The 24,333-nt window shown below is 33.2% G+C and overlaps 2 protein-coding genes across 2 annotated transcripts in view; one reads left to right on the forward strand and one right to left on the reverse strand.

Moving 5' to 3' along the window:
* The window catches only part of LOC118200984 (uncharacterized), a 131,282-nt gene extending 108,687 nt beyond the window's left edge, over nucleotides 1-22,595 (reverse strand). The window contains exons 1-3 of the mRNA XM_085817349.1: nucleotides 22,162-22,595; nucleotides 21,355-21,417; nucleotides 11,789-11,844 (exon numbers count right to left, since the gene is read on the reverse strand). Of these exons, the coding sequence (XP_085673475.1) occupies nucleotides 11,789-11,844; nucleotides 21,355-21,417; nucleotides 22,162-22,242 (200 nt within the window). The 5' untranslated portion in view covers nucleotides 22,243-22,595. The remainder of the gene's footprint in view (nucleotides 1-11,788; nucleotides 11,845-21,354; nucleotides 21,418-22,161) is intronic.
* Nucleotides 22,596-22,940: 345 nt separating this feature from the next.
* LOC118187316 (transmembrane anterior posterior transformation protein 1 homolog) overlaps nucleotides 22,941-24,333 on the forward strand; it is a 48,739-nt gene continuing 47,346 nt past the window's right edge. The window contains exon 1 of the mRNA XM_035357510.2: nucleotides 22,941-23,164. Within this exon, the coding sequence (XP_035213401.1) occupies nucleotides 22,966-23,164 (199 nt within the window). The 5' untranslated portion in view covers nucleotides 22,941-22,965. The remainder of the gene's footprint in view (nucleotides 23,165-24,333) is intronic.

Below are 24,333 nucleotides of genomic sequence, written 5' to 3' on the forward strand. Positions count from 1 at the left end.
GTAGAAAATCCTACATGGACACATCCCTCCTCTTATGCAGTTAGACCTCGAGTGCTTTGTCATAATCAAACAAACCAAAAAACCATATTTAATGTTCTGAAATATTAGTTGCTGCAGAGGTGAAACAAAGACGTTACATTTGGAATAAAAACTGGTGCAGGAAATGCTACTTGATATGAGTTCATAGGCTGAAGCATGTGTTATGCAGTTGCTTAAGACGATTTTTTATACAAGAAATAACTACAGCAGGGATGTCAAACTCATAGGTACACTTGGGCCAAACAAACAAGGTTTAACTTTAGGCGGGCCGCAAAAAAAAAAAAAAAATCAATACTCATAGAAACGTAGATTTATTTCGAATAATACAATAATAAACATATATATATATTTATATAGAAAAGAACAAGAAAAATTTAATGTTTATGTCCTGATACTTGACATCTCTTCTCTGCTATTATCTTTCCTATTTCGGGAGAAATTTTGTTTGCAGTGATAACTTTCAACGCTGACGCAAGGTGAGCATCATTAATACGGTTTCTAATAGGAGACTTATTACCTTTCAAGACTGAAAATAACTGCTCGCACCGATAAGTGCTACCAAACATGGAAAAAATTTCATATCGAATTTTCGAGTATTTTCAAACCTGGCTGGTAAATATTTGTAAAATTCAGGCACGCCCACTTCAATGAATTTTGCTTTCAAATTTGAGTTGCATTCAATCTCGATCACCTCCATTTGCATATGGCTGGGTACTGAGTCAATACTTATTGAGAAAATCGAAGAAAACAAAACAAAAAAAAAATGTCTTCGAGGGAACTAAAATCATTAAACCTCGTTTCAAATTCAGTTGTTAAATTTGCAACTTTTTCTGCGTATTTTTGATACGAACAAGTATCATCTAAACTTGATTTGTTCATGCTGCACGTCGGGAAGGGCGTCAAATCTTCATTTTTAAGTTGTTTTTCCCAAAGAACTAGTTGACATTTGAATGCTTTAATTATGTTAAACATGTTCGTAATGATATGATCTTTTCCTTGTAATGATAAATTTAAATCGGTTAAGTGTTTGGTTATATCAACCAAGAAAGATAAATCTTGTATCCATATTGGATCGTAAGACAAACTTAGTCTTGATTTTTCGTTTTTAAAAACTGACATATTTCTTCTTTCAAATCCCAGAATTGTTTGAGAATCTTGGAGCAAGATAACCAACGTACCTCGGTATAGTAGGACAAACCCGAATATTCACTATGTAACTCACTTAAGAAAGCAGTGAACTGACGCTGATTTAAACCTCGAGATCTTATAAAATTTATAACTTTTTTTATATATGACAAAACATTCTCCATATTTATTACTTTCGTGCATAGAACTTCTTGATGTATAATACAATGCATATGATGAATGTTTGAACCGTGAATTTCACTAAGTTTTTTTCTTAGTAATGCTACGAAGCTCTTGTTTTTCCCGGTCATTGATGGAGCGCCATCTGTAGCTACAGAATTTAATTTTGCCAAAGGTAGATTGTATTTCTGCAGAAGTCCAAAAACACAAGTAAATATATCTTCTCCTGTGGTAGTACCAAGCATCGGTATTAGTTCCAGTAATTCCTCAAAAATGTTAAAATTCTTGTCGCAAGAACGAAGAAACACTGCTAATTGAGCTTTGCCACTAATGTCCTGCTCTCGTCACAGGCAATGGAGAAACTTTCGAAACTAGATGATTTTGCTTTGATCTGATCACTTAAATTCGCGGCTAAATCAGTAACTCTTTCCGCAACTGTATTTCGAGACAATGAAATTGATTGAAAAGCCTTCACATTTCCAGGACAAACAATTTCTCCAGCTTTCATTAGGCATTCCTTGATGAAATCACCGTCAGTAAAAGGCTTCGAATGTTTAGTTATCAACTCGGACAAGACGTAGCTTGCATGTACCGCCGCTTCACTTTCTTGCAATACTTTACTAAACATGGACTGTTACTTTTTCACTCCTAACTTGAGCTCTTTCAACTTTTCTTCTCTCATTAATCCTTCGTAATTGTTATATTTCGATTTGTGTTGTTCGTAATGACGTTTAATATTATATAACTTTGGTACATTAATAGTATTATTACATATCAAGCAAATTATTTTATCTTTTATTTCACAGCAAAAATATTCTAATTCCCATTTTACTTGGAATATTCTATGTTTGTCAGCGATTTTTCGTTTAATTTTACTACCACTTGGTTTTGATATAGACATACTGAATACAAAGGGCTGGAATAAACATGGTTAACGTTAAAAAGTTAACAAAAATTTATTCTTTCCACAAGAGATAAATCAAAATGCTGCAATATTTCTTCAAAAATATTCTAACAATATCACAAAATGTCAAACGTTTAGCAAAAATCAATTCAAAACAGAGAAACTAATTCTATCTCACAGCGAAATCGCTACAAATCAATCACAGCATTAAGTAAACAAACAGTTCTCTAGAACTACAGCTACTACTGAGATGAGTTGTTTGTTCTCGGCTTTTATAAGCTTTATAATTAATTTCTCGAATATACTGGAAACATCTATAAATATCTGGATTTTTATGGATGGCAACAGCAATTACGAGATATTTATTTATTAGGTATTAAATGCACGCGCTGTTCTATTTTTAACCTTCCAACGCAGCTGTCTTTTCAAAAATCGTCTGCGTTGCTAAGGCAACATGAAGAAAATCTAATTACAATTCTAAATAAAATAAAAAAAACTAAATAAATAAATAACTATGAAATCCGTAACAATATGAATGAAGTAATAATTAATAATAAAGCAAAGTGCATGCACATACATGCACCAATATATCGTACAAAACTATGATTGGAAAACTGAGACCATGAGTTCGGCCACATTCGGCTATCGGGGGATGCGTACAAGTTCTGAGTGCACGTGTCCCCCAAAAGCCGAAGGTAGCTGAACGCAAGGCTACTCACACGCATTTGTAATTTAAGTAGTGTGTGTGTCAGCTCGCTGTGAGTAATCTAACAACACTGAATAAATTATAGTTAATTACTTAGCAGTAAACATTTCATTTTTTTCTTCGTCGATATGTTATTTTATTATTATATATTATATTTGCCGATATATTGGCCGGGCCGCAAAAATATTTGTTGTGGGTCGCATGCGGCTCGCGGGCAGCGAGTTTGACATCCTTGAAGTACAGGAATGAAGAATAATGTTAAAAGAAATATTGTCTGATAAAAATTTAGTGCCTGGAGAAATAGACTCTATAGTTCTCCTAGACAGCTTACCTTAGGAAGCCCCAAGCTTTTAAAAATTATTTTTAATATTCAACGAAAATTTAAGCATTATAAAAATGGCACTGCTGGCGGAAAGCAGCTGCCAAGCGCTTTCGAATATTGCAGATTAACATACTCGCAGCATCCTAAAACTGCCAAATCACGAACTGCCGGATTATTCACTTTTAATTGTTTCATAGTTATACTATATGAAGTAATAAATTATTTATCGATATACAAGCAAAAGAGTCCTGAAATCTTAAAAAAAAAGTGTTTCCCATAAGCGGGAGAAAGTTTCCAAAAAGAGCTTAATAGCAGTAACAGGTTTTAAATGTAAAAGCTAACTTATATGTACAATTGTCCAAAATTAGACAAAAAACAGATCCCTGCCATTGCCCTTCAAAAATAATAATAATAATAATAATTCTGCCTATTCATAGATTGCAACACAATGATCAGAAAAATATGTGCCTTCAATATGATAAATCTGCTTCCACGCGAGTGCCCAGTTTTTTTAAAACAATTAATCATGGTCAACAGCTCAGCTTAAAGAAAGAAAATTTAACAACAGAAAGGAAAAAAACTGGTATTTCATTTATAGTCACGTCTCTGCTAAATATCCAAATGCCTCGCTCGTTGTTATGGGGCTGTTGAAAAGAGCAAAATCCACAATATTAGACGGGTGTTTGGAAAACAATTTTTTAGAGTGGTCTAAAACCAATATTTAAAAAAAAAGGCCTTATACCCTGCAAAAATTTGAATGGGGAGATGTGCAAATGCAAGGCCGCTCAGACGGTGTAGTGGTTTGGGGAGCCTACTGCGGTACCGAAAGGCAAAGATGTTTGTAAATGTACAGTGGGTGATCGGTTAACAAACATAATCCGTTCCAAGATTATGTTCGCTATCCGAATTGTTCGTTAACCGATCACCGATTTACCATATATGTTAATGGGAACTCGATTAATTCGTTCTGGAGATCCTAAAAATTAAATTTAAAAAAATGTCATGTACAAGTATAATTTCTTAGTAAGTTTATTCATTACAAATATAATACATATAGTGTTACTTATTAATCAGTCCTTTTCCTTTCTTTGGGCGTTAAAGAACATGTCCAATGTCGATTGTTTTTCTCTCTCCTTCAGGACTTTCAGGAAATTATTGATAGCAACGTCGTTGTAGAGATCACCAACCCTATTAACATCAGCTTGGTTTGGGTGCCATTTTAAGACCGTTGCTCTGACATCCTCCCACTTCTTCAAAAGATCTTTAATGGCAGATGTCGGCATTGCTCCTCTTTCGTTTTCCTCTTTTTCAGAAGGAAACACATTTCGCTGAGTTTCTTGGTGTTCTTCATTCAAGATTTCTTGGAGTTCTTCTGCCGTCAAGTCACCTTCATGTTCCATTATGAACTCTTCAGTATCATCTTCGTTCACCTCCAATTCCAGATCTCTCGCAGTTGTTACAATTTCATCCATAATGTCAGGGGTGTCACCATGATCACATCCGTCTCCTTGAACGAGGGATGGACACAGCTTTCGCCAAGCAGAAACCAACTGTCGTTGAGTGATTTCTGACCATGCCTTTTCAATAAGACGAATAGCTTCGAGAATGTCAAATTTTTCTACCCAAAACGTTTTTAAAGTCACTTTTGAGGAGAATTGGCATGCTTCAAGTCATCGCCGAAACAGCGCACGAATGTACAATTTCTTGAAACCTGCAATAACCTCTTGATCCATTGGCTGAATCAGTGAAGTCGTATTCGGAGATAAAAACTGCACTGTCAGCCAGGGAAAGTCTATCAGCAAATTATCTTCAAGGTCCTTTGGGTGCCCTGGTGCGTTGTCCAATAACAGCAATGCTTTCAATAGCAAGTCATTGGTATGTATCGATGTAGTCAGTCCCTGATGCTCGGGGCACAAACTTCAAATAGCCACTCTTTGAAAAGAACCTGCGTGTTCCATGCCCTCTGATTCGATCTCCACATCACTGGCAGTTTTTTCTTGATTATGGAATTTTTTTTAATGCTCTAGGATTCTCGGAGTGATAAACGAGAAGTGGTTTAAACTTCATATCACCACCAGCGTTAGCTCCCAAAAGTAACGTCAATCGGTCTTTCATGGGTTTATGCCCAGGAACACTTTTCTCATCTTTCGTGATGTAGGTACGGTGCGGTACTTCCAAAAAACAAACCAGTTTCATCACAATTAAATATTTGTTGTGGACAATACCCTTCTTTTTCAATGAATTCCTAAAATTTGAGACAGAACTTCTCAGCTTCTTCTTTATCTACACTAGCAGACTCACCATGCATAACCACATGTTTAATGGCAGATCTCCTTTTAAACTTTGCAAACCAGCCAGTGGTAGCCTTGAATTCTAGATTTTCGGATGACGAACCTGGAGTTTGTTCTTTCAATTTCTCAAAAATTTCTCTAGCCTTCTTGAATGATGGCCATACTAGTTACATCTCTTTTCATCTCCCGTTCATTTATCCAAACTAAAAGCAAACTCTTCATTTCTTCATGGATGGCACTTCTTTGCTTCTCAGATGTAATTTTCGTTACTCCTTTAGCGGCTTGAGTCTTCTTGATGATATCTTCCTTAGCTAAGATTGTGCCTACTGTAGACATGTTCAAGCCGTACTGCCTAGCAACATCATTCATTTTTTGTCCACTCTCTACTTTAGTTATAATCCCTTGCTTGGTTTTTATGGTGAGCATAGTTCTTGACACTCCACTCTTTTTAAGGCCCATAATATTGTCAGATTTTCAGGGTTTTTTTTTATAAGCCGTTTAGAGAAGCGCATACGAAAATCACAAGGACAGAAACCAACTATGGTACACAATTGACAAAGTGTCGTCGCACACTACCGTACGCGTCGTACGGTGCTGCCTCACTGTTACGTAGTATGAATGATGACTTGTCAGCACACGCGCACATCCATTTTCAGGACGAATTGAGGACTGGTGTCGGGTGTTCCAAAAGCCGAGAGGTTTTCGTTAGAATTAGTTTTTGTTCGTTATCCGAATAGTGTTCGTTGTCCGAACACAAAAATCTTTCCTGAAAGTGTTCGTTGTCCGAACTGTTCGTTAACCGATAACCCACTGTATAGTATATTTGCAGCACGGAGGCACTCTAAATATATGGCTAGGCAAAAGTCCTGGCATGTGGTTTGGTGCATGGAGGTAGGATGTAAGTTCTTTCTTACCTCCATGGGTTTGGTGGTAGGGCAGAGGGGTGGGAGACCCTCAGATCACCCCCCGGGTGCTCTCCCTCAAAACTGGAGTGGAAAATAGAACTCCAACCTCCTTGAGGATTTGGCAACCATTCTTCCATAAAATGCATGGACAAGACAACAATAATATTTGATGCAGAGCTATCAATTAAAATGGCACCTTTTATGAAGGAACTAAATTACTCAAAAACTTAAATTCTCTCCGCCCTTTGAAAATCAAATTACATGTTTTCCTATAAGCTGCCCTGTGTCATTATACACCTAATTTCCTTAAATTATGTTCCTGCTTCAATTAATATTCTTTTTTTTTTTTTTTTCCTTGGCAAGGCTAACTAATTTTGAAACATTCTCATTTGTAAATTTTTAGCAAAATCAAAAGAAAGATACTACATGGTGATTCAAGTCACAGAAAATGTATTTTTTTAATGAACATGTTATAACTTTAAATATAAATCTCATACTTTTACATATTGGTTTTTCAAGACCGGTTATGAGAACAAGCCAGATAATGAAGAGCCTCTAAAGCTTCATGCGATGACTAATTTTAGAAGTGATGATCAACTAAAAATACATCTATTTGTCAATTTTCTTTGGTGAAGTAATGAATATCGCAAATTCGATTCTGCAGAATCACTGTAATCAAATATTCATAGTTTTGAAACTGTAAACATACAATACAATTGCTAAAGCATTCACAAAGCAAAGATCTTTTAGACTAAGCATCTTTTAGACTAAGCAGACTAACTCCCAAATTACTGTTCCTAGCAGCCTCCTATTTATACCACAGCTAAAGAAAGGAAGAATTACCAAAACATTTTATGAAAATAACGATCCTAGAATCTCAAAAATATATCTCCTAAAAACTTTCAACATGTCGTCAAATTTGCGAGGAATCGTCAAATATCGAGAAGGCCTAGAATGCATCAACAGCTTAAGTTCCTGTTTCTCCAAAGTTCTTGCGAACTATAATCACCAGCACGAGCACAAGGATTAGAAGATTTAATGAGATCATTACCTTGAACGCCTTTTAAAAGCTTGTTTAACAAAAGAAAATCATCAAAGATATTTTGATTGATGACTCCTGATCCTGGTACTGCATAACTTTAAAATATCCTGTTACTTTATGAATTTGAAAAGACACCTTTTAATTAAGCAAACATAAAGCAATTTCATCTTTTCCTAAAAAAAAAAAAAAAAAAAGAGTGTCCTCTTATTTATGGTGGCACAACTTTGACTGACCATTTCCTTTTATTAAATCTACTAGTTCAACAGCAACAAACAATCATCGATGAGATAATTAGCAAACCCGACTCGTAAGCTGTCACTTGCTTTTGCTGTACCTTTTGCATAACCATTCCCATTGAGGTTGACTAATAATATACTCGTGTATTATCATTGGATTACATAGCAATACATTGTCATGCACGGCAAACACAGGTATATATATATATATATATATTTCCGATAGAGATACGGAGTTAATTACTTAAAATAAATCTAGCATTACTTTGACAAAAATCTTTATTACATTAAAATATCCAAAAATGCACAGCTTCTGTCATAATCAATTACACTGATTGTATGCTCACACACACAAAACGAAAACTTAATGAAAACCTTTATTTCCAAACGAAATAATATTTTCTCTCTATTCGTAGTCTGAGGAGGATGGAATCGTATACAGGTCTATCCATGTTGTAAAATAGTCACATTAGCTTGTGTTTTTCTTTCCACATACAGTCTGTAATAGGCAATGCGAAATGAAGATATTTATTGAAAACGACATGGTATTTTTCCCTTATCGACTAACTTCTCCTTGACAAGCTACTTCAATGGTTTTTATTCTACATAACTGTCACTCTCTGCTATAATGTTAGTATTACAATCAGTATGCTATTATTACTCCTCTGTATCTCGGGTGATTAAAAGATTTGAATCTTCTTAATTTTTGGCATCGCTTTAAGCACTGACATACGAGTTTTCGCATAGATGCCATGCGGCCTCCATGGCATACATGTGAAAACTCTTCAGATTCCTACTATCCGTTACTCTACATGCCTCCTGCATAAATAATAATGTCCACGAAATACTGAATACTTACCATAACTATGACTTTAAGAATGTAATACGGGTTTATGTACTGAGTAATGTCTTTTTTTCAGTCAGTCGCCAACTATTGAAGACTATATGGCATTCCGTTGGTCTATCTTCATTTGGTACCTCAAGATAATCCTTGAGAACTTTTTTCGAATCGCAGTTCCAAAGCATATTAAATCATCATCTGAATCAAGTCCGTTTTACAGGCGGAAGCATGAGTAATATGTTTTCATTATCTTCTCGTAATTATGCTGCCAGATATTTGGTTAACCAGCAGTATCGTTTTAAAATTATGTTTTACACATACTCCATATCAATTTTTTATCATATGGAACGAATTCAATAATAATACGAGAAGACTGAACTAAGACATTCACCGGAGACACACTAGAAGATTCCCCTCCCCAGTTTACCTCTTTTTCATATCTTTCATTAAATGCTTCATTCACAAAAGCGATTTCTTGATTATCAAAGGTTTTCCCATAATTTCTTCGTTGATAATGATTTTTATATTCTCTAACTCTTCCTCAAAAAGATTTTTCTTAGTCCTTAGTCTTTCATTCATTGTGCTTAACATCATCCTTTAATTTATTAAGCGCCTCTTTCATTCCTTTCTCTTTTTCCGAAATTGAAACTTATAAGGTATTTTCACCTTCCTTTCCGTACGTCTTCAGAGTGTAACTGGAAGCACGTCCGAAGCGTAATCGGGAGGTCCGGAGTTCGAATCCTGGCGCGGGGCGCACTGCATGTTTCTCACGTCTCCTACATTAAAAAAAACCCAGAAGACTCTACAAACTAATAATCAACAGCAGTATCATTTTGATTTGATGAAATTCTTAATCTCAGAGAAAGGCAATTAGAAATGTTTTTCATTTCTGCGGTAATTGTTTTTGAGAAGGTCTACAACTCTCTTTATTTCAATCTCTTTCACATGAGCAGTTTCTTCACTGCTGATACCCTTCATCTGGCGTTGGTCTTTCTAGCACCATTCAGACAAAATTCCACTTCTCACCCCATAAACCTTCACTGGAATCCCAAACAAAAACTATCTTTTAAAAAGAAAATTATCAGCATTAAAAAAAAAAAATCAAAGATGGTCAACAGATGAAGCAATAAATTCCCTGATGCAGGAAAGAACACTACACATTCAGTGCTCAAAATTGCAAAATGACTACAGTTAAAATTTCACAATGTTAAAGATTTAAACATGTAGCACAATTACTAAACCACTCACACTGCTAACATTAAAATCACTAAGAAATAAACTTAATGACATATCAATCTAAGCAGACAAATTTTCAACTAACTTAAAGGCTCCTTGAAGGCTTGAAGCCTCTCATTTATACCACAGTGCTATTATCATCAAAGAGGAGGGCAGTACGAATAGAAAATGCTAGGATAAAAACTGTCCTTGGGCTGTGAGAAATGTCTTCTAGAAACTTCTCAGCTGTTATTAAAATGGCCAGAAGTCGCTAGAAGTGAAACTCTTGGTGATAAAATTTGTCATTTTCATTTCTATTGAATTCTACAGTGTGTTGGCTCCAGCTTCAAACATATTTTGAACAAGCTTAACATTCATTACACATTGTTAAAATGTTAACAAATATGGCAAAAACATGCACTCTATAATCGATTTGAATTCGATAATGTATAATGAATAATTATTGCATATTAATTTATTTCGAGATGCTGATGCCATAGTTATTATATGATGCTGTGTTAATACTTTATAATTGTACACTTTCTTCTACATTGTTTCATTGAAGAATATTATGGACACTAATTTTTAAGATTTGTATGCATTTTTAAACAAATTTGCATAAAATTCTATTAGTGCCCAATAAATTTACCCTATTGTCAGATGTAGTCTTCTTTGCTAACATAAAATGTAACTAGATCTACTTAAAAGTCTAAGTTGCGAAATCTCACAAAGACTCAAAGATGAATACAACAAGGGATGGGTGTAAAATCCCTTGGATGGGTGTAAAATCCCTTTGATTGAATACAATAGTTTACAGGTAGCACGAATTTAAGTGCTTACACAGTTGCCAACTACTTGTGGTAAGAACTTAAAAAAGTAACAACTAAATTCAAAGGTAGAAAGTAGTGTACGACTATAAAATTCAATTTAATCTAACAGAATGACTCGGAAACTTACACCTGCAATATAATTCCTATGGTAAGAATACGAAGCCAAGATTCAAAATTAACATCTGGTAGAATTAACAATGTGCACTCGTAACAGCAAACCATGCTCTAACTAAACTCTTCACTACATCAGTTTAAATACACTCTCATTCATCCCAACTGATTTAAATACTGGTAAGGAAACGTAAGGGGAATAAGAAAAAGATAAAAAAAAAGGCTAACAAATTAAATAACTAGTAGTAAAAATAACAACAGCAACAACAGAACCCCACAACCTTATAAATTACTCGTAGTTGTGATTCATGCTTTTAAAAAATTAACTCATTAGTCATTAGTAAAATAACTATCTCAGATCCCTGATCAAAGTACTTTGGATTAATAATAAAAAATTCTAAAAACTAAATTGCATAGGAGTAATTTGTGTCTGAAAACTACAAGCAGCTGTTAATTTACCTTTTGTACTTCAAATTAGTCGAGATTTAATAAATTTTAACAATTTCAAATAACAGTTTGATTTTTAGACTTTTTAATTATTTAAAATTTATTAAAATTTGACCAATCTGAAACAAAGGTAAAATGACAATTACTTGCAGCTTCCATAACTTCAAAAAAATTTAACAACTAAATATTTTTAAAAAAATTCACATGAATTAATTCTTTTAGCAATTATTCTCTTAAAGAATGAAAAAAGGATTGTTCAGAGAATGAGTTTTTCAACTGTTTAAAAGTTTTATGGAAGATTAAATTACATTGCAGAAAGTAAATTTAAAAATTTCAATTCAGCTTCTAACTAAATAGTCTCATAACTTACCTATAGTGAATGGTAAACCTTCAAAAACTTTTATTTAGGCTGGCAGTATTTGCAATCATGATTAGTTTTTGGATTAATTAATTTTCTCTTGCTATGGATAAAGATAAGTTACATAAAAAATACATCAGGGGAAAAAACTTATCATTATATTTAAAATACATATATAACTTTTAAATGGATAAAAACATGATATTCAATTTCAAAATGGGGAGGGAAAAACGTACTTTCTGTGTTTTATTTTCAGATCTTGATAAGTAAACAGCTTTTGTTCTGATAATTCCTAAAAGAAAAAATTACACGTTTACATTATTATAAAAATTTAATTACTCATAACTTCAATTACTACAGCATAAAACTGCAAGTTAAACAAAATAATGCACATACATTGCTCGATATTGAAAATGCAACACCAAGAAGGAGTGGTCAAAAAGTGATGAAATTTGGAAAAAACAGACAGCAAGCAGCAATAAATGATCTTTATCTCAAAATGATTAGTCAGAATACAGAGCGAGAACGGCATCGGCTCAGTAGGATGTAGGACCACTGCGGACAGCGATGCATGAAGAAACGCGTCTAGGCATAAAGTCAATAAGAGTGTGGATGGTGTCCTGAGCGACGGCTCTCCATTCCCTTTCAACCATTTGCCACAGTTCCTCTTATGAATGAGCCAGGGGCAGAGTCTGCAAACGGCGTCCAATCACATCCCACACATGTTCGATTGGTGACAGGTCAGGAGAGTACGGTGGCCAGGGAAGCATCTGTATACCTTGCAGAGCATGCTGGCAGATGCGAGCACTGTGTGGTCAGTCGTTATCCTGGTGAAAAATTGCATTAGGCAGCCCCTGAAGCTAGTGGATTGCCACCAGCTGCAGTACATTACCCAAGTATCGTTGGGCTATCATAGTGCCCTGAATACGAACTAGAGGTGACCTGGAATTGTAGGCAATAGCGCCCCAAACCATCATGCCATGTTGTCACGCAGTGGGGTGTTCACAGTTACTGCCAGATTAGATCTGTCTCTACATCGATGAGAGACATATATGTGGCGACTGTCACTGGATAAACAGAAGCATGGCTCATCTGAGAGCACGACGTTTCGATATTCTGTCACCCACATCGCTCCAGACGGCACTATTCTAAACGTTGGCGTTTTTGCTGTGGACTTCAATGGCAGTCTTCTTAACGGACGCCGTGAGTTCAGGCCACGTTTAACCCATCGACGGGAAATGGTTCTGGTCAACACGGGAACATCCAGGGTATCTTGCACATGCTGCAGAATTGCGGTACAAGTGACTTGTGGGACCGCCACAGCTTGTCGGCGGATGCTTCGATCCACACGTGCTGACGTCACTCTGGCTGCACCTGCACCCCTCCTTCTTTTCATATTTCTTTGTTCCAACCATGTTCGTTATAACCGATGCACCGTGTTCGCATCCATGTGGGTATCAGCTGCAATTTAACGTAAGGACCAACCTGCCCTTCTCAGTCCGATCACCATACCTCTCGTAAAATCATCATCTGCTGGAAGTGCCTTTATTGATGGCGGCCTGGCATTCTCTCCTATTACACGTATCCTCCGGGATAAAAACCAACTTTCTTCGATAATTCATCCGGTAGAAATAACGACATGAATATTGCCCATTCTGCACGTTCCTTCCCTTATATCTTACTTCGCGTGCGTCGGAGAGCTGCGCATTTCACATCATTCGCATAACTCAGTGACGTGTGTCTACTCTAAAATTTGCATAAATTTCTGACCACTCCTTCTTGGTGTTGCATTTTCAATGTCGAGCAGTGTATTTCAAAATAATTAAAATCATAATTTAATTAAAATTTTAAAAAATTACAATGTGTATGATCTAATACAGAGATATTTCCTACTTCATGAACTTTTGCAGTTATGAACAAACCTATTCAAAGAATGAAATTTGTTGGGAGTAAAAAAAAAAAAATAAATAAACAGCTGTGCACAATGCCATACAATGTCTTCATCTTATTTACAATGAAAGAAAAAGAAAACCTGTTCAAATAAAAGTCCAGACCCTTATTTGTTTAAGAAAAACACTTCAGAAATCAGTGTTGCTGACCCATTTAACATGCCAACTCCTTCCACTTTTCATACAGCATTTTCTTCACAAATGACCCCTTTACTTGCCCACGAGCCTTCAGAGAGCAAGTCAGATGTTTACCCATACCACCCATGTAAAGATCTACCAGTTTCATCCTCACACCTATCACCTTCATGCTTCAAAGAGGAAAATCCAAAGCACATATCATTAAGTAAAATAATTCTTTATTTACATATAATTTTTTTTATTTATAATGTACTATATTTAAAATGCATTACTCATACTTTTTAATAATTTTAATTGTTTATTTGATAGTATTTATAGTTGTTATCTCACAAACATCATTAAGATTAGGGCACATGTGTAGCAAATTTAGTAAGATTTTACCTGTAAGGTTTATCCTAAGTTTTTAACAGTTATCTTTAGTTAAAGCTACTTTTCTATCTCTCCTAATTTCAGCTTATAATTTCCCATCAGAATGTGTTTTTAGAATCGCAGTTAATACAAATGAGGAAGAGCGGCATTTAAGTCAAAGTTCCACTAACTTCTAGTCAGGAAGTCAGTGACTCTCTAAAGAGAGCTAGAGATTCTGACTAGCATACGTTTGCCTTATGGCTACACTTTCTCTAAGCTATTACTACACTCGGCTGTATTTTGGTCCTTTGATAGCTTCACCAGATTAGTTAATATTTAGAGGCCAACTACTTAAAATTTTGATAGCTTCGGCTATATCTTTTTAGTTAAGCATTAGTTAAATTTTATTTGTTAGTACTCTTGAATTCAAGGCCAAGTGGAGGCTTTTCTGTACGTTCTAAGAAAGGAGCCGACTGTAAATTCTTATTTTGAGAAATAAAGAGTAATTAAACCTTCTTGAGTTAACGCCTCTATTCCTAAACAAAAGAGATTATTTGCTTACTAGTTTACGAGGTTAAAACACACTTAGCTGTAAGAGAAAAGGTTGGAACCCCACATACCAACAAATTCCTCTATCAGCAGTTATATGGAGTGCAACTCATTTGTAAGGTGGAAAGCATCTGTACTTTAGAAAAATAATGAAATTCTTTAAAACATTTTTTAATAAATGTTGTGTTATTTGGCTGATTTATGGCAAAAAGTAATTTGTCACAAGATTGACACTTACCCTTTCTAGCCAAAACAGAACAGCTTACAAAAATATAATCATGCACTTATTGTGGCTTGATTATATCAATATAAGCAAAGTTAAAAAATCTCCCACAAAGCATCTATATTTTACACTTTTACATCTCTGCTTGGACAATGGGAATAAATAATGACATACAGTAAAATGTTAAATTCAATTTGTTGAAACAAAACATTGGAGAAAAGTAATATTGAATTAATAATTAACTTCAAATTTTTAATTTACTTTTTGCTCATTGTTATATTTTTTAGAAGTAAATACATAATTCATAGCTAAATTAAATTATCTCAATGCATTGTATGCAAAAATAGTGAGCAGTAAAATTTCACTTCAAATGATGACACTCAAGATCTACATTCATTAATGGATTTTTGTCAATTAAAATTTATTTTGTTCTAAATGAATCCCTTAAAAGTAATGGAAGCATTAAAGATTTCAATAAATTATTAAACAAATTTTTCAGAACATCCCAGATAAATTTGTGGTCTTCTGTGAGTAACAATGTCAGTAAAGCACAGCCGATATAAATGTAAGATCATATCTTCTCATCGACCATTTTCAATAGACAAAAACCATCACTAAACAGAGCAATTTAGCACTAATGATGGATAGACATGATATCAAAACATGATCACAAGGCTTTTGCCTTGGTTTTGTGCAATTCTGACTAATTCTTAGGCCAGTTTTTATACATAGGAAAACACATAATGCCCTTCTCAAGCTACATTTTATTACATATATTTTTTTAAGTTCTTCTTCACATAATTCTTTTTAAAATTTTTATCACTTGTATATAAGCTCATGAAAAAAAACATCAAATAAAAAGAATGAATGTTATGTTATTCAAAAGTTATTCACCAATTTAACTTTGCTGATCCCAATACTGGTATGCATATTCAAAACAGTGAAAACCTGTCAGTTTCAACAAAATGGCAGAATAAAAAAGCCCTGTGAAATTGTGTAACATGACTTGGATTCGTGTTTAAATAAATTTATATGTTCACAAAAATTATCACTGTTTGTGGCATTATTTTTTTCCCCATTTTTTAATGCCCTTAGGAATTTTTGGCTACTATAATGATTGCTGCAAACTGTCATGAGTTTAACTTTCAGATAATCTCAAGACTTAGCTCTAGTTGTCTTTTTATATATTTTAACTTGCCCCTATAAACTTGTTCCTTCATTTTCAGCTGAAATGAATAATGCAAGCCTGACAAGACTTTTGCCAACTTTCACAAATGGAAAAATTCAGAAATACTAAATATTTCAGAAGATTATTGAAATTGAAGACATGGTAACAAATATAGGAAAATAATATGAGAATTAATTTTCACATAAAACTTATATCAAAAGAGATACATATAGGAACTCTATTAATGTTCCACATGCAATAATTCCTGAATCAACAGCATTTTTACTACAGTTTATTATTATTACTTTACTACTGTCTCTCATTCCCCATTACACGTAAGCATTCAAAAATAGCCACTTACATTCTTACTTACTATTCAACACTTTGTACATTACATATGTTTGATTATCATTTTATGGATAAAATAAGCATATAATCTAAAATTTGAATAATAATACAGTACAAAGCCTGAAATCTGGATGTCCAGCATCTAAAGCCCCCCCTTTTTTTAAAGAATGTTTCTTTGTGCATACACATCCACATTTTCTGATGACAATAATGAGCCTGAAGATCATCCTAACATTAAATGGCTTTCATTTGTGGATTGCAGTTGTTTGTGAGCTTATAAAGAAAATTATAGGAATTCACATCATTGTGATAAATCATCTGCACACACTTGGGAACAAACTTCAACAGTTAGGCTATTTAGCTATCTACAGACAATTTATATGGAAGCTTTTGTTTTGCCACATCAGTAATTGGTATTGGTGCAAATATTAAAGAAGAGTAATGGTTAACAAGAAGCTTAGTTGAATTTAGCCATAAATGAATTAATTAGACCTCATTCAAAATAAGAATCCACCAGCATAAAATAATGCTGTTTCTTTAGTGAGATTAAAATTGCACCATCCTTTATTTCTTTCATAGAAGGAGCTCCCTAAACGCTTTTCATACAAACTTTGAGTAAATGTCTTTTTGCAAAAGATTAATGTTCCCTAATTAATAGATGAGTCACTAGTTTCCAGACTTGCTAAAAGGGTTCTCAATTGTACTTTTCTCATTATTTGAGTACTTATTTTATTTTATGGAACTTCTCCCTTTTTTTTGGGGGGGGGGGCGGTAATAATTTTAGTTAGTTTAGTTAGCTTTTATTATTATTACTATTATTATTTCTCTTCCTCCTTTTTTTGCAAGTGTTCTGCATTCTAGTCTTAACTGCTATTTATATATGCCACCACTGCCATCCGACCAAAGAGGAAACAGAAATAGTAGCATATGACAGCCACTGCACTAAAGCAGGCATAGAGGTTTATGTTTATTAATCCATTATGTTATTATTTTGCCTGTATTATCAATTATTTCATGCCTTGCACTAGGATACAAATTATTAATTGTATGTACAAAAAACAAAGTTTCAGAAGTTAAGAACAAGCTTCTGGCAGCTACTGCTGACAATCATATTATTGTTTTCATCCAGTATCTAAATTTACATGATTAGATGTAGCTTTTGGTATTTGGTTGCATGAGTCACAAGCCTGAGGCAAAAGTCACAGATGGACTTCATCTAGTGAATTTCATACTTAAATTATTTAAGTTTTACTTAAACTTTTATGTTCTGTTAAACTGTGCAAGAAGTGGTGAAATGTTTTGCTGTTACATGAGCTAGGTAACTTATGACGCCCTAATACAAAAGTTTGTTTTAAATTTTCTTCTAAGTTTGGTGTTATTTCAGTGGGAGACTAAGAGTGGGTGAAAAATTGCTTAACTATCTACAAAGAACCAGAATTTAGTTAATATGTAGTTAGTTAATTTTGTGTAATGTATTTAGGTTCTATTTAGGCAACTGTAATATTTCTGGTAGTTTAGTTCACAGGAGAAGAGATTTTATAAACAAAATTTCTTAAACAGGCAGGTTTGGATTTGAGATCCACTGAGAAAGAAACAGATTTTGAGGTCCAGCTGAAAAGATACACGTTGATCTAACCAAGACTAGCATTTTCAATAAACTTATACAGTCAAAATACGTTAATCCGTACTCGTCCGGACTTCGGCGATTCCGGATTATCGATTTTTCCGTATTATAGATCATCAGTTTAAATCTGGTAAGATGGCATGCAGAAATTATAAAATTAAAAATATGAAACCGTAATTTATGAAATAAAAACCAATTATGATCTAAAGGGTATCAAAATTTACAAAAAAAAAAAGCTTAATATTTATTTGTTTACTTTATTAAACATTTCTTTCAATGTAAGTTGTTTAAGTTGCTTCGTTTTATGTGATAATACTTTCTCTTTAATTCTATAAACAGACATAATTTCTTGTTCAGTTACAAAGTTCCGCTGTTGAAGTCCTATAATTGCTGTGTCGAGAATACCGACTAATTCGTCAATCGAAATTTTTTCGTTTTCAATAACCTCTGTGTCACTTTCTTCACTATCAGAAGCAAATTATAATGACGAGGAATTTGATTTAAATGATATCAAAGACAGAATACATTGAGATGAAATACTACATTTAGTAAGGAATTATAAGCCGAATAAAATAAAAACATCTGCCCTGAAGATAAGGATAGTGCTGACAGATAAACTTCCTGTTCATTGCACGCCGCGACGTTTCCCCCCGCCAGAGTAGCGTGAAATTGATAAACAGATTTCGGAATGATTAGGTCATTTTTTGCGGCAATTCCACTTTTGTTTAATGGACTTCGAAACATACTTTCGCTTTGTAGATCCTTTACATATTAGTAAATATATATCGGAAATTCTATTTGACATAATCGAAAGTTCAAGCTTACTTTTATAAAATTGCTCTAACAGTCTGCAAAAAATAATAAGCCGGATCCAATTCGAAGATTAAGGAACAATGCAATCTGCAACATTAACTGAATTAGATCATTTTAGCTTAGCTTATAGCGTCCATTATACATTACACACGCATGCGTAAACGTATTTTGCATATGCATACACGCATATTTGCAGCCGTAAAGGTCTTACGCACATGCGTCAACGTGACGCATGCGCAGAAAGTTTGTAGCTTTGAGGTCCGGATTATGGGTGTATGAATTAACGACTTTTGATTGTACTCATATTTCACCGATGTCTAACTATACAAACATTTTCCTGACAAACTCACAGAAATATGTCTATGACACAGTTATCTTCAATATTTTCTAAATAACATAAAATTCCACAATGCTCAGATGACACGCCAGAAGTTATAAATACTGGGTTATAAAGTTTTGCTTTATCTTTTTTATAGTCCAGATCTTTCTTTGGCTCTACTCTTATATAGGGCCTAATCTAACCAAACGTGGTGATATGTCTTCTGCACTGGTTTTTGGCACGATTGCGTGTTGTATGACAACCCTGTTGACATTGAAAAATCTTTTGCTGGAGTAATTTAACTGCTCATCGGTTTGTGTTGTGCGTGTTTTGAAATAGCCTATGTTGCAATGAGAGACATGGTGGCAAGATTTCAATCGCATATTTTAGATTGTATGGAAAGGAAATTTAGTATTAATAGGTTCGATGTTGGAGTTGTTAACGAGTCTGCTCTGTGTCTGAGAAGACAGAGGGGAAAGATAAAGTGGTGGAAGTTGATGAATCAAAGTTTGTAAAAAGGAAATATCGTGGCCATCCTGTTGAGGGGCAGTGGGCATTTGGAGGTGTGGAATAAGGATCTGGGAGATTATTTTTAGTGGCTGTGCACGATAGAAGTAGGGAAACGCTGACGCAGTGTATTAAAGAGTGGATTCAGCCTGGTACAACTATTTTTTCGAATGGACGGAAATCTTACACGGATTTAGGAAAAGAAGGTTATGAACATTTATTTGTGAACCATAGTATGAATTTTCTGGATAGTGTGTCTGGCTGTTATATAAATAGGATAGTGATTACGTGGCAGCATGTTAAAGGCAGTGTGAAATTGGTATTTCTGCTGTTCGAAAAAGCATTCATTCATGATAAGTGCATTTTATTTTATTCTTGCTCTAATTTTGTAGAACGTTATGTTCATTTTTTTTTTAGTATGAATTTCTGTCGTTATTGTTGCTTTTTTGAATTGTTTGAAATTTATTTTAGTTTATTTTGTTGATTAGTGCGTAGTCCCTAAATTGTGCAATTAGTAGATGTTTTTTAAAGTTGAAACAGAATGCTGTGTATGTGGTATTCTTTGAAATTTTCTGTTTTTATGTTAATTTATTAAAGCGAGGTGTGCGTAGTTTGTTGCCTAAATTGTGCAATTCGTAGTTTTTTTTTCAAGTTTAAACAGGATGCTGTGTACATGGTATTCTTTGAAATTTATTGTTGTTATGTTAATTTATTAAAGCGAGGTGTGCATAGTTCGTAGATTCATTCATTGCCTAGATTGTGCAATTCGTAGATTTTTTTTTTTTAAGTTAAAACATATTGCTGTGTACATGGATTCTTGTCAAATATTTCTGGTTAGAAACTTTATTTTTTTGCTATCTAATTTTTTTGTTTTTGTTTCGGATTTTTAGCTTAAATTATGTGTTCAAAACGTGGTTTTTGGAGACATTTTTGGCTTAAAGTTCAAAATGTAGACAAAAGATTTAGATAGTTATATGGCAGCATGGAGTTTCTCGCCAAACATTTTTGATGAGAAATTTGGCGACGTGAGGGGGCATATAACAGTAGTTCCCTTTCATTAATAAAAAACTAAAAAGCCATGTTTCCTAATAACCAAGCTTTTCTTTATTAAATCAAAATGAATGAGGGGCAGGCAGACTTCATTTCCAGGCCAGCTTGATTCAAGAAAGATCTGAAATCTACTTAAATGTTAGCAGAACATCAACATATACAAAAGTTACTTTTCACAATATCCAAAATTTAGTTCTGTATAAAATAAGCATTTATCATACTGCTTCTAAGATGGTAAGAATTTCACTAGTAACCCAGTAATTCAAAAAATAAGATTATGCCATGCTACTCAAACCACTATATAATAAAAATTTACATCCTGTATAAAGCAGGATACAAGCATATAAAACAAGGAGTAATAATAATAATAATAGCATTCACCAAATGAATGCATAAAAAATATATTTATAATAATTTTTGTAATTTTATGTTCAATTAACCATACCCATAATTTTTGTTATCTGGTTTATCAAACTTATTGGGCTATTTTCTCAATATGTCTTATTTCATTTTCTTACCAAAGATTTCATACTTTTTGGATATAACAGGCAGTTGATTATTATTTTGTTAATGTCATTAGAATAAACAAACTGCCCTTTTAGATTAATGATTAATTTTTAAAATTTTAATATTGGTATTTATAAAAGATTCAGTTATTAGAATTGCAATTTTAGATTAATGATTAATTTTTTAAATTTTAGTATTGGTATTTATACAAGATTCAGTTATTAGGAGTATTCAACTAAGATTGAAGATAATAACATACCAGCAGCTTTGATCCATCAATATGCCTCATTTCAAATGCTGGAATACAGTCATCAAGATGAACCTTTAAAAAGAAAATATACCTATAATAAATGCTGGATAATCTTAATAATACATCGTCTTCATAAAAATATATACATGCTGCACACATGTAGAAAACAGGATATTTTCTCTTAAACAACACTGTCTCCAAAACATGCTAGAATGCCGTGTTGACTAATTTTAGCAGCGAAAATCTTCAAAATTGAACTTATCTCTTTAATCATTAATTTCATATAGCAATGATATCAAGGTCTGTCACTTATACAAATAACTTTCAATAACAAAATGACAATCACAACAGCTAAAAAAACAAGGATGAAAAAAATTAAGACAAATTATAATTTGGCTGCAATTTTGATTAATCATAGTCAGATAAGTACAGATATTTAACGATTACTGATATATGTTAATTAGAGCAATGTTAATATGATAATCTAAAACTAACACTCGTAATAACTTTATTCGTATATTTACTTCTTAAGGAGCGTAACTACAGACATGAAAAAATATGTTTTTGCTGTATATAATTTATACTATAATGAAACTGAATAAAAAGTGGAAATCTGAAGGCGAAACAATCTGACAAGGACAAAAAGAGACTTCTGATATTTTTTATCAACTAAAAAATAAATAATATGCTAATAACCTTAAGTAGTTAAAAATATAAACAAATAGCCACTAAAACAATATATCATTTATTAAATATTTCACGAACAAATATAGGAACATATGGGTTTGTATCATGATTAACAGATATTTATTTTACCTTTTTCAGCCATCTAATCACTTTATCCTCATTCCAGTGAGCAACAACAGAATGATGAGGAAGAGAAATTTTACCAGCCATATTTTAAAATTAATAAAAGGCAGCAAAAGACATTGCAAGAAATTCTGATTACTTTCTTTGATTATTCATAAAATAAGTGGTTCAACAATATATTATTCGCTATCTTCATCACTTCCCTGAATAGAAATACTCTGTGATTAATTTTCTCATCGCAGATAAGACCAATAAGAAAGATAATAGCGCTATAGACTGTTATAAAAAACGCGACATTTTGAAGAAATATTTAATATTTAAATTATGATATACATAAACCGATCGTATTCAATGCTGAAAAAATAACCATATGTCAGAAGTACTTTAGCGCACAATTTCGAAATTTTGTCATGATTGACAACATGGGAGTGTCCACAGTCAATACTTCCGCCACATGGCTGTCAACTTCCGGAAAAACAATCCTGGCTATATAACCGATAAGCAAATCAAAAATTATTATTTTCCTTAAATATTTATATCACTCTGTTTTATAAAAAATTAATATAAAGAATAAGCAATCAGAATAATACTAAAAACACTTTTAATTTTTCATAATAATAATGAGTTAATATAGTCATCTTATTTTTCCATATAATAACTATAAAAAACTGAATATTGAAATAAGACAAACGATTAACTTTTCATTTAAATTGTTTACTTAAGCATATTTTTTCTTCATATATATGAAAATAATTTTGCATTTACAAAGCTTCCTCTTTTCAGATCAGTCTTTCCTGGTAGCAAAACAATATGGAGGAAAACGATGATGGGAAAGAGGAAAAAGTGGATACATGTGATGCGGATATTAAAATCATGAATGACGGAGATAGGTTAGCTCGAGTTGCAGAAGTTTTAATCGAAAAGCAGTATGATAAACTGAAGATAGATGCTATAATTTCATCGGAAAGGGAAATGACCCCCGAATGTCATGGAGTAGCAAGCGTTAAAGGTACCAGACGTAACTTAACCGGTTTTAAATAGTCTTAAGTGTTTTTTTCCTATATACGAATAAAAATTATACATGCATTTTGCTTTATTTTTCTTATGTTTAGGAACTGTATTCGTTTTCGTATAAAAATTAATGTTTAATTATTTATCTAAATAGCATTTATTAATTACATGCATATTAAAATCTCTAGATATATATTAGTGTGTTATAAATTTTTATATTCATGGATCAGCAGATTATTTTTGAGGCGCATGCTTTGCTTTACTTTGGCTACACTGATAATAAACAATGATCACTATTAGTAAACATAAAATAAAAGAAGTAACAAAACTAGTGCATTGAGTTATGTTTGGTATAAAATGAGAATTTCTTAACTGTCTTCGCGAAATGAGTTTTGTTATTTGCATGAATATGCTGTTTAATTTGAGATATTTTCAGGAAAGTAATTTATTGCAGTCACGTTTTTGTTGGTGAATGTATGTGACATTTATTTTGACGGTTTTTTGGTGATTTAAATTATCAAAATACAATATTCCCCCACCCCAGAATACTGGGAAATTATTGTTGTTTTCAAATGTTACTTCTGGGTACAGAACAGCACTACTGAAATACTTTACAAATTTGAATTTTGATATCTGACATCATCTGAAACCCTAAATTTTTAATTTTTACAAAAAATTAGGATAATTATTTATTATTTTTAGATTTTACCAAACAATTAAGATAGTTTTTATTACTGCATACGTGCCTTGCTGGCTGGAAATAATAGTATGTCAAACTTCCTAAATGATACAAATTTATACTTTTTCATATAAAAATTTCAAGCTAGCAGATATATACCCTATGTGTTAAAGAAAAGAAATTAAGGTTAATCTTTGGATTATGGTAACTTGGGGGTTTGTTGGCGAAAATTTGGCGACCAACCCTGCTGCAGCAACCTGCTAGTTTTGTTTCGGATGCCATTTTGTTTTCACGAAGCAAAGGCATGTTTTTTTTTACTCAATATTTTTTCCAACAATCTGCTAGCTGAATTACGCTCATACTAGAACTTTTATGGAACAAAAATGCTTAATCATGACGAAGATTAGGTGCGAAATTGGAAGAAAGTGCAGAATCACCCACTGCTTGCCGCGTTTTTAAGAATTGCACATACGCGATATCATCCGTGT

Source organism: Stegodyphus dumicola, chromosome 5, assembly GCF_044657685.1.
Source record: "Stegodyphus dumicola isolate Sdum_Otavi_A_Nest chromosome 5, ASM4465768v1".
Lineage (NCBI taxonomy): Eukaryota > Metazoa > Arthropoda > Arachnida > Araneae > Eresidae > Stegodyphus > Stegodyphus dumicola.